This window comes from Coturnix japonica, chromosome 4, assembly GCF_001577835.2.
Source record: "Coturnix japonica isolate 7356 chromosome 4, Coturnix japonica 2.1, whole genome shotgun sequence".
Lineage (NCBI taxonomy): Eukaryota > Metazoa > Chordata > Aves > Galliformes > Phasianidae > Coturnix > Coturnix japonica.
Window position 1 is genome coordinate 14,500,567 of NC_029519.1, and position 11,436 is coordinate 14,512,002.

At 41.8% G+C, this 11,436-nt stretch overlaps 1 protein-coding gene across 1 annotated transcript in view; it reads left to right on the plus strand.

The window, feature by feature from the left end:
* The window catches only part of TENM1 (teneurin transmembrane protein 1), a 292,567-nt gene extending 282,654 nt beyond the window's left edge, over window positions 1-9,913 (plus strand). Inside the window, 4 exon segments of the mRNA XM_015860820.2 lie at window positions 616-1,003; window positions 1,673-2,893; window positions 3,383-3,525; window positions 4,880-9,913. Coding sequence (XP_015716306.1) covers window positions 616-1,003; window positions 1,673-2,893; window positions 3,383-3,525; window positions 4,880-5,638 — 2,511 coding nt within the window. The 3' untranslated portion in view covers window positions 5,639-9,913.
* The last annotated feature ends 1,523 nt before the right edge of the window (window positions 9,914-11,436 follow it).

Genomic DNA, 11,436 nt, shown 5'->3' on the forward strand with positions numbered 1-11,436 from the left:
TTCAGCCAGTAGTTTACTGCAGGCTGGGGACCTAATCTTTGTGTATATTAAAATAATAATAAATAAATAAAAGAGGGAGAGAGAGAAGTAGTCACACCAAAGAACTCGCAGTCCATTTTTCTCTGTCTGTATAAGCAGAGTTACTGTGCATGCTGTGAGACAGTGTGCATTTAATAGAAGGAAGTACAGAAAAGGGGTAGGGCTGGGCTAGAACTATGCAGTTCCAATAAAAGCTAAACACCACGTACACAGCACCGAATGTTTCTCCTTTCTACCTCCTGTAGAAACATCTGCTGGTACAGATGCTCTACCTAGGAGTGAAGAACAATGTCCCCTCTGTTATAGTTTCCTTAGAGGATGACCTAAATGTTTCAAAGCAGTGCAGTAAGTCAGCATGAGGCTGAAATGCCACTGAGAGCCACATCTGCCTTCCAGTTTGGGGCTCCTTACCTCTAACCCTATTATAATTTTCCGTCTGTTCCATGTCACCTTGCTGGCCAGGTCTGCTGGAGCTGAAAGCTTGACTCGGGGTTAAACAGACAGTAAGAGAAGATAGTTGATGAATAATAAAGTGCTTGATCAGCCTCTTACACTGCCATTCCTGTCTGATTGCAGTCCGTGATGCTCCTGTTGCACAGCCAGCGCCGCTACATCTTTGAGTATGACCAGTCAGACTACCTGCTGTCGGTCACCATGCCCAGCATGGTACGCCATGCCTTGCAGACCATGCTCTCTGTTGGGTACTATCGCAACATCTACACCCCGCCGGACAGTGGTGCGGCTTTCATACAGGATGTCACCAGAGATGGACGGCTTCTGCAAACGTTGTATCCCGGCACAGGACGCAGAGTCCTCTATAAGTACTCCAAACAGTCTCGGCTTTCTGAGATTCTTTATGACACTACTCAGGTCACATTTACTTATGAGGAATCTTCTGGCGTTATTAAAACCATACACTTAATGCATGATGGTTTCATCTGCACCATCAGATACAGGCAAACAGGTTTGTCTAGCTATAACTACTTTGCTAAATTTTTTTGCCCTGATTCTGCACTTACGTGCCATGAAATTCCATTCTTTTTATGTCTAGGAGTTCTTATTTTTTATGTTTCAATAGAAAAATGTGTGTGTGTGTGTGTCTGTGTCCACAGGCATATATAGCTGCCCCATTTGAAATACGGTTTTCTTTTTATTGCTTGGTTTGGAATAGCTCTTACAATGTTTGATTGTTTTTATTCCACTGTGTGGATATTTGCTAAATACTAAATCAAGTTGTTTTATTGATTGCGTTTTCAAGTTTCCCTGTTTATACCATAATGTAACATAAATTCAAAAGAACTGTTCATATGAGGAAAGAAATCACCATGGAAAATAAATTCAGTTTAGAATTATCTTGCAAGTAAATAGAAATCATAATTATGAATAAAAAAGCATTCATTTAAACAAATGTTAATAAAATATAAATATTACGTAGAGCAAACATTAATAAAAGTTTGTGAGAGAATAATCTAACATAGTTAGTGGTACTGTCTGAGATAGTCAAGTAGCAATGAGGCTCAAGGGTTTATTTGAGTTGGTAGCTCATCTGTGCCAGCTCTGTAGGGCAAGTATTCTATGGACATAATTCATTTTTCTTCTTGCTTATCCTCTTTCTCCTGTTTGTTGTGGACAGGTCCACTTATCGGCCGCCAGATCTTCAGGTTCAGTGAAGAAGGGCTCGTAAATGCCAGGTTTGACTACAGCTACAACAATTTCCGTGTCACGAGTATGCAGGCCATGATAAACGAGACGCCTCTGCCCATTGATCTGTACCGTTATGTTGATGTCTCTGGCAGGACTGAACAATTTGGGAAATTTAGTGTAATTAATTACGATTTAAATCAAGTTATAACCACCACTGTGATGAAACATACCAAAATTTTTAGTGCCAATGGCCAGGTGATTGAAGTACAGTATGAAATTCTCAAGTCTATTGCTTACTGGATGACCATCCAGTATGATAATATGGGCCGCATGGTGATCTGTGATATACGTGTTGGTGTAGATGCCAATATCACACGGTATTTTTATGAGTATGATGCTGATGGCCAGCTTCAGACTGTGTCTGTGAATGATAAAACCCAGTGGCGCTACAGCTACGACCTTAACGGCAACATCAACTTGCTGAGCCATGGAAACAGTGCACGCCTCACTCCTCTGAGATACGACCTTAGAGATCGCATTACCAGACTTGGAGAAATTCAATATAAAATGGATGAAGATGGTTTTCTCAGGCAAAGAGGCAATGAGATCTTTGAGTACAACTCTAATGGTCTGCTGAACAAAGCATACAACAAAGTGTCTGGCTGGACTGTTCAATACTGTTATGATGGTCTTGGAAGACGAGTTGCAAGCAAATCAAGCCTGGGACAACACTTGCAGTTCTTTTATGCTGATCTCTCCAACCCAATACGAGTTACTCACTTGTACAATCACAGTAGCTCAGAAATAACATCTCTGTATTATGATCTTCAAGGTCATCTCATTGCAATGGAATTAAGCAGTGGAGAAGAATACTATGTTGCTTGTGATAACACTGGAACACCTCTAGCTGTATTTAGCAGTCGGGGCCAAGTCATAAAAGAAATTTTGTACACCCCATATGGAGAGATCTACCAGGACACTAATCCAGATTTCCAGGTTGTCATTGGTTTTCATGGAGGGCTCTATGATTCTCTCACCAAATTGGTTCATCTGGGTCAGCGGGATTATGATGTTATTGCTGGTCGGTGGACAACACCAAACCATCACATATGGAAACACCTGAATGCTGTCCCACAACCATTCAATCTCTACTCATTTGAAAATAACTACCCAGTTGGCAGGATCCAAGATGTTGCTAAGTATACAACAGGTAAAAGTAACATATTTCTCACGAACATACAGCCTTTGGAGAGATTCTGGCATTTATTCAAGATTCCAGAAATCCTTTGCACACATCTAAAGTTAATATTTGGCTCCTATCTACTGTATTCCTTTGGTAGCTAACAACTTACAGAGCTTTGTCTCTTTTTTTTTAGTCTTTTTGGTAATCAATAAAGTAATTAATAGTTGTATCTGCTGTTTCTTTAAATGCTAAAATAAGGGGGAGAATATAAGTGGTGTAACATAAGTTTTTTTCCATTATAAATAGAAAGTAGGTACACTATTGATTTGATTATTGCCATGCTTTATAATCACATGATTTGTTTCCTACAATAAGTGCTGTAACCAGTATTGAAAACAAATTGATGTGAAATCATTATTTCTGCATAGCTTGGATTTCTGCAAACTACACTGACTTTTTCTAGGATTTACATGCCTTGTTTCCTGAATCCCTTTTTTTTCTTTGTCTGTTTTGTAGACATTGGAAGTTGGCTAGAGCTATTTGGTTTCCAGTTGCACAATGTATTACCTGGGTTTCCAAAACCAGAGATCGAAGCTTTGGAGACAACATATGAACTTCTACAGCTTCAAACAAAAACCCAGGAGTGGGATCCTGGAAAGGTTAGCAAACACTCTGTTCAGTCACTTCTCTTTCTAAAGTAAGCAATTTGATTAGAAAATGCTGGAGACCAAGGAAACAATGTGGCTGTATGTTTTGCTTGATTGACAAGGCAAATAATAGTCTAACTACACTAGAAGCCTTCATGTTGTCGCATTATTTACTGGCATCAAGTGGAGGAGAGTTTTAATGAGAAGCTTTTAGGCACACAGTCAAGAAACTTTGCAGCAAATGGATAAAAGCATGCACAAATTGAATGAACTGCGAAAATTTCATCAAATTTAAGAATTAAAACAACTTTTGTCTTTTAGTAAAGAAGCCTCAAGAGGTGCAAAATCACTGAGAATACAAACAACTTTACAAGTCTGATCCTCTGCATAGTTTTTCCAGGAAAATAGTGATGTTACTGTAGTTTTGTGGAGGGTCTGTAAAGCTCCAGGGCTAATATGCACTGAAGAAGTGCTGTGCAGCGGCTCACAGGGTCCAGGAATCACTGTAAGAGCCAGCTACTGATGTTCTGAGCAGGTGTTCATGTTTTGCATTTAATCGTAAGAGCATCTGTTAACAAAGAAACATAATTTTACATAGAAGAGGTAGAATAGATGCCTTTCTTATATGCAGCCAGGAAAAGGAAGCATAAAGTGTTGTGAGCTCACATCAGCAGCACTGAATACTCTTCTTTCCCCATGCATAGATGACCACATAGAGGTCATGTCCATGGAGTGTATTCATGCAAAACTGTCACTGACATATTGAAGAAGCTATAACAAAGGCACAAGAACAGTGTAATGATATATATTGTGTTGACAGACAAATAGATGGCTGGAGGTTTTTTTCTTCACCACAATGTGGGGGGAAGATCTGATCTGATGTGCCTACCTGCTTCCTATTATTCTAGTATCTTGAGACCTTCACAGCCTGCTTTCCCTAAAGAATGGGCTATAAAAACTGTTACTGCTATTTTACAGAAAAAATAATGAACAAGTGGTTTCCTTAGAGTTGCATGAGAGTACAGATTTTGAGTTTAGATTTCCCCATGCCTACTATTCAAAAGACCAGCTGTTAGAGTGAAAACAGGAGAGGGGAAAAAAAAAAAAAAAAAAGAAAGGATAAATATGAGAATGGCATTTGTGATAAATATGTTTTCCGTTTGTTTTCTAGAAGCTAAAGTGTCCAAGATACATAAAGTAGTACCCTTGGCAATTAGGTAGCTTATACATACTTCCAGGCTCTATAGATGAGAATGATAGTTTTCAAACCAATTGCAAATCTATTTTAAGCAGTTAAGATATTGGTAGGGACTGTGGGACTGTGAGATTCCTCTTCATCAAACTTTGTTGGTATTTTTTTCCCCAGACTGTCCTTGGTATTCAGTGTGAGCTACAGAAACAACTCCGAAACTTTATATCCTTGGATCAGCTTCCCATGACCCCCAGGTATAGTGATGGCAAGTGCTATGATGGAGTGAAGCAACCAAGGTTTGCAGCTATTCCTTCAGTGTTTGGAAAAGGCATCAAATTTGCTATCAAGGATGGCATCGTCACAGCAGACATTATTGGTGTGGCTAACGAGGACAGCCGGCGCATCGCTGCCATACTCAACAATGCTCACTATCTGGAAAACCTACACTTCACCATAGAGGGCCGGGACACACATTACTTCATCAAGTTGGGGTCTCTGGAAGAAGATTTGGCCCTAATTGGCAATACTGGAGGAAGACGCATCCTGGAGAATGGTGTGAATGTCACAGTGTCGCAAATGACTTCCGTGATCAATGGGAGGACTAGACGCTTTGCTGACATACAGCTGCAGCATGGCGCACTGTGCTTTAATGTTCGCTATGGAACGACCGTGGAAGAAGAAAAGAACCATGTTCTAGAGGTAGCCAGGCAGAGAGCTGTGGCTCAGGCCTGGACTAAGGAGCAGAGACGGCTGCAGGAAGGGGAAGAGGGGATTAGGGCATGGACAGATGGAGAGAAACAGCAGCTTCTAAACACTGGGAGGGTACAAGGTTACGATGGATATTTTGTTTTGTCAGTGGAGCAGTATCTCGAACTTTCTGACAGTGCCAATAATATTCACTTTATGAGACAGAGTGAAATAGGCAGAAGGTAACAAAGAAAATCTCTGCCTTTGCGTCACCAAAGACTGCCTGTTTTTAAACGTAAAATGGTTTATTGTATTGGTTTTTCTAGATCAGAACTCTGTATATATAAATATAGAGGAAAAAAACATATCCAACTGCCTTTAAATGTGACAGAAGATGGTATTTTAATATTGTTCATTTAACTCTTCGAGAGATTACAGTGAAGATTTTTAGTTCTTGTGTGGCAGTATTCAAACCTTTCAGAAGCAGAGCGCGCAGGGCAGTTGTGAGCGCAGCATGCTCTGTTTTCTTCTAAAGAAACACTACTTTTTTTTTTTGTTGGTGGTGGTTTAATAATTCACCAGTTATTTAAGGGGTTACAGAGCCTGATTCTGCAACCTATACTTACTGGGTAGTTTTATCCCATTGAGATCTCCCCTAGGTTCAAGGGACTGCATACAAAAACCAGACTGTGTATGGAAACTTTGTAGCTGCTCACCAACCCTGCACATGTCATTTGTCGCAACTGTGATCTATGGGATTTTCTAACCCAACTTTTATTAGATACAGTACATAAGTACTTTTACTGGATGCAGCACTTAAAGGCTGCCCCACATGAGCTTTGTCTTTGCCAGGCCATAACTGCCTCTCTCTCACTCAGCGAGGAACAGTGTGTTGTGTCTGCATCTGCGTGCAGGGGCCTCTCCCCAACGTGTCCCCCAGCACTGGTTGTGGAGCCCAGCAGCACACATGGAGCTGCAGATCTTGCAGGGGGTGAGGGCTTGCCCTGCACAACTGGGGCTCAGTCAGGTTCCTGGTTGGCCAGAACAGTCCATGGCGATCAACACAGTCAGCATGGGCCTCCCATCAACTTCAGTAGGCTCCAGAATGGGCTTTAGCTCAGTGCTTATGGGACAGCCTTCACTATTCAGCCAGGAGGGTCCACATGGTGCAGCCATGAGCAGCTGCAGGGGATCAGTCCTGCCTGTAGTCCTTGGGCCAGGACCTTCTTTTCACAGATCATTTGGAAATTGTGGCGGTGTTGGGTTAGGCATCATGATATTTTCATCTCAAATTGATAATCCCACTGTATTGATCGTTATTCCAAGTGTGAAGAAGATTGGTGGGTCAAGAGTTGATGGACCCAAGTGTGGATAGTACATATGTTGATAAACGTAGAACATTTTGGGGATGACTCTTCACTTTTCAGCTCAATATCTAGAGCACATAGAAAAGCATTATATTGCATGGGCAGAAACTTTTATTTCCCAAGGTATCATGCGCTTCTGGCACAGTTCTCTCATAGCAGAGTAGGAGATTCTTCTTTTCACTTGTCATTTTAACAGACCTGATTATCATGGGCAGGGGGAGGGGGCCCAGGAGAGAGGTTGGGTAAGCACATTTCCTTTGCTGACTTTCCAAAAGAGCTAGAAGTCTTGTTATAGAGCCTATGTATCTGTAACAGTGATGTTATTGCACATTTCTTTCAAAACAAACATAGTGAATATATTGAAGCAATTTCTGCTCGCATTTCCTGAAGCCAACTAAGTGCTTTCTTTATCTTTCTTCCCTTACAAATTTTCATTTTTCCAGCTTCTTTTTGGGCAGGTGGAGCAGATTGTACCAAAGTTAGGGATGAGCCTGAACTGGAACCTGAGACCTGGACCCTCTGGGTCTCAGCCTCACACAGAATCCCTCTACTCCTTCTGCAGCAGGTAGAAGGTGCAGAGGTGCAGGGTCAGGCTCAGAGGTTCGGGGTTGGGTTGAGCAGATCCTGGCCTGTCAACCACCGTCCATCCCAGCCAGGGGGGCCCATGGACCAAAACACATTTTGCTCAGGCTCATCATTAACTGTTGTACAGGATTTGGAGCTGTCATCAGCAGTTCCGTTTGATACAATTTTCCATGAAATCATGGAGAATTTGAATACCTCCACACCAGCCTAAAAATGGACCTTCAAATCCTTGAGCCTCTAATATGCTTTTAATCAACGGAAGAATAATTTATGAATTGTATATAGAGAGTGCATTCATAAACGTAATGATGTATTTTATCACTGATCCAAGATGTCAAATATTAGAGTCTATTTTAATTATATTTTAAGCAATTATACTTTTTTGCAATTCAATAATGACGTATCATTTTCAAACTGCTTTAAATATCCATTATAAACAATTTTTTGAAGCTATTAGATTTACCTTGAACTGTGCATTTCTAGTATGTAATACCTATTTAGTTAGCTTGTGCCTTTAGTTTCTTAAAGTTATATTTGTATTATATGCAGGAAATGCACTTTGTATTACCTACAGCTGTGTTTTTTAATACTGCCTTGATTACTGTTGTTCTCAGATCATGCCAAAAGGTCAAAGAGTGGGAAGTGTTACGAGTTTGTCTCTAAGAGGAGGTTTGGCAATTTCCCCGTGGAACAGCCTAAAGGTATAAGTCTAAGGTGGACAGTCTAAGGTATCTTTCTGAATAGTATTTCTCACAAGGATCTGGATGAATGAAGAATCAGGCAATATTATGTATCCCTGCTAGAAAAGGAAAAAATGCCTTCTCAAAACAGTTTCAGAAACTAAAATGAAGTGGCATGTTGAGTCGGCAGTGCTAAAGAGCATTCGTTACTGAATGAGCACTGGGGGCTGAAGTCGTAGCACTGCAAGGGCCAGCAGCAATTCTTGAGAACTGCAGCTACAGCAAACAGCTGTGGGCCACTGTGTCCATGAACAACCTCAGATGGAGGCAGGGAACAGTTCAGTCTCCATTTTCTTCTAGTAGCTAGAATAATTTCTGAGCATTGGGTTTTGTTTTGGTTTCTTTTTGTAGTTTTCCTTTTTTTCTTGCTATTTTAATTTTGCACTATCGCCTAGAGACCCAAATGAGTAAAAGTAAAGAAAGGGGAAAAAAGTGCATGGAAATGTGTACCATTCTTTAAATCAGATAATTTGATGCTAGCGTTCTGCACTGCAAACAAGGTTTTGAAAAATGAAAAAATAAATAAAATTATAAAATAATAAAAAATAAGACCCACTATTACACACTATCCCATAGCCAAGTATCTATCATATATGTGCTGTATATTTTTTATAACAGCCAAACAGTACAAGTGTACAAGTAATGTTTCCTTTGCGTTCCTATTTATTTAGCCAGCCTACAACATTTCAAAAGTATAAATATATATATATAGCTCTATATGTAGAACATAGCCAAATACCTATATATGAACTGGTCGATGTGCAACTCGGTACTCTTGTGTTGACTGTTTGGGCCAAGCTCTGCAGTGCCCTCCCAGCTGCACCCACCAGACACAGCCTCTCCTTTCTGCAGCAGGCTCTGCTCTGGGTGCTCACTGCCAGCATCCTCAGGGCTGTCCATCTGTCTGGGCACTGCTTGATGCTGTGGGAAGGCATAGAGCTCAGGGTGAAAGAGGCAGCAGAGGGGCTGCACTTGGAGCTTAATGAAGGCAGAAGGGCAGGGTCCTACCGAGGTGCTGGTTGCTGCGGGGAGCACAGGCTGTGGCCTGGCTGACACCGCTGGCTGCGAGGGTTTCCCAACAAACACTGACTGTTATTTAACCTGTCCTTGACACAAACCATCACCAGGTCACAAGCATCCCAGCCATGAGGAGAACCACAGCTCAGCAGGAATGGGGCAGCGGCATTGGGCATGCACCCAAATGTTGGCCACCAGCCATTCCTTGTCTAAGGAAACACATTCGGCAGTTCCCAGTTTTTCCTTAGATCTTGTGGTGGACTTAAGCCTTTTAATAAATGTTAGTATATCAGATTGTGTCCTTGACAGTATTTTACTTGTATGAACCATGATAACACATTAAGTCTTCATACTCTTCAGGCAGAAGTGTTGATAAAAGACAAGAGAAGCATAGCATACAATATATGTCAAGTAACGTTCCTTTTTCGCTTTCTCATGAACAGTAAAATGTTTACAATGTATGCCAAGATCTTCAGTTTCTGTCCGACACCAGTTAGAGGTTCTGATCTTACAGAAATTGTGTTATAACAGCCTCAGCCTTGTTGCTAGGAAACAATAGATCCCAATTTTTTATTCCTGCTCTAACTCCTGTGCTGAATAGTGACTGGATACTGTACACGTTATGTTACATGGCTGCAGTTACATGGTCTGATGCATTTTGCTCTGGGTTTCAGACCAGAAGCATGCATTTTCTACAAGAACATCCCAGCAACACGCTGTAAATATTAAAAGTTAATATATTATGTGTCGATATTTGAAAAAGAAAGTACTTTGACTATTTCATTTTTAAAAAATAAAGGTGCAAACTGACAGCATGTGAGGTTGTCTTATTTTACACCACACCTTAGGGATTTTTCTGATTGTGTCACTAAGAAGTGCTTCCATACACCAAAATAAGGCCCTCAAATGGTACTTCTCAGTGTGAATGTTGCAGTGGGTTTGCTGGCAGTGTTGAATTATACTTCTGATTCAGGATTCATGTGTACAATTCTTGTGGTGCTACATGTGGGTCCACAGATTGTTTCTGTGCACAGATTCTTACTTATCAGAGCAAGTGAGAGAATGAAAAGGTGTGCTGCTCTGTGCCTTTGTGCTTCCAGAACTGAGTGGGTGAGGGCAGTGGTGCTAAGGGACAAGCAGCATGAATGAAGCATCTTCATGTTCAGTACATCTGATTTCCTGGCCTGCTTCAAACAGCTGCTGATGAACAACTGTGTGAGTCTGTGCAAGAAAAAAACTTTAAAAACAGCACATGCAGCAGAGAGGAGAGAGCAAAGCAGAGAAGCAGAAGGAACGTTTAAAGCTGAAGGAAAGGATTCATGGTAGAAAGCAGAGGGGAGCAACTTGGGCTGGGTGCTGACCCAGCACAAGGGCTGTGTTGGGTGGATGAGGAAGCAGTGAGACCAGAGGGATGCTGTAGTAGGAAGTGAATTTAAAAATGACCTGGAATATTGATCTATTGCTGCAGATCTGTCACAGCCAGGAAGCAGGGAGGGTCTGGCTGAGGTAAAGGCAGCACTGTGCGGGACCAGCAGCAGCATCTCCTGTGCTGGGTAGGAGACTGCATGGGGGGCCAGGACACAGAGTCCTTTAGTGACTCAACCAAAGCAGCAGCCAGAGCCAGAGCTGCAAATGGGAAGTGGGAGGAGAAGGAGCACCAGGGCTAGTGAGGACAGGGCAGTCATGCTGGCTGCATATCAGTGCTACTGAGCCCAGAGAGGCTGGCAGAAAGGAACAAGGGGACACAGATGTTTCCTGATGAAGCTCTGCCCACACCACTCTCTAAAAAACCTGTAGCTCTTCATATCAAAGTCAATGCATGAAATCTGTGTAGTTGCCACGTTACTGTTCCTATAACCAAATAACAGCTTCTTTTGTTATGGATAGCATGAGCTTCTCCGACTGTCTGCAGCTTGTTTAATCATAGAATCATAAAGGCACAGAATAACAGACTGGCTTGGGATGAAACAGACCTTAAAAATCATCCATTTCTATCCCCTGCTGTGGGCAGGGACACATCCTCCCCATGCTGCCCAGGGCCCCATACAATTCAGCCTTGGACACGTTCAGGGATGGGGCATCCACAGCTCTCTGGGCAGTTATGTCAGAGATCCATAACTCCTCGACTGAAAAATTTCCTCCTCACCCTTTGATCTAAATCTCACATCTTCTAGATAAAAAGCATTCCCCTTTCTACAATCACTATTACATTAAAAGTCATTCTCCCTCCTGCACTGGAAGGCTGCAATGAAGTCTCCACAGAGCCTTCTCTGGACTAAACAACCCCAGCTTCTTCTACCTGTCTTCAAACAAGAGGAGCTCTAGTCTATAGGAA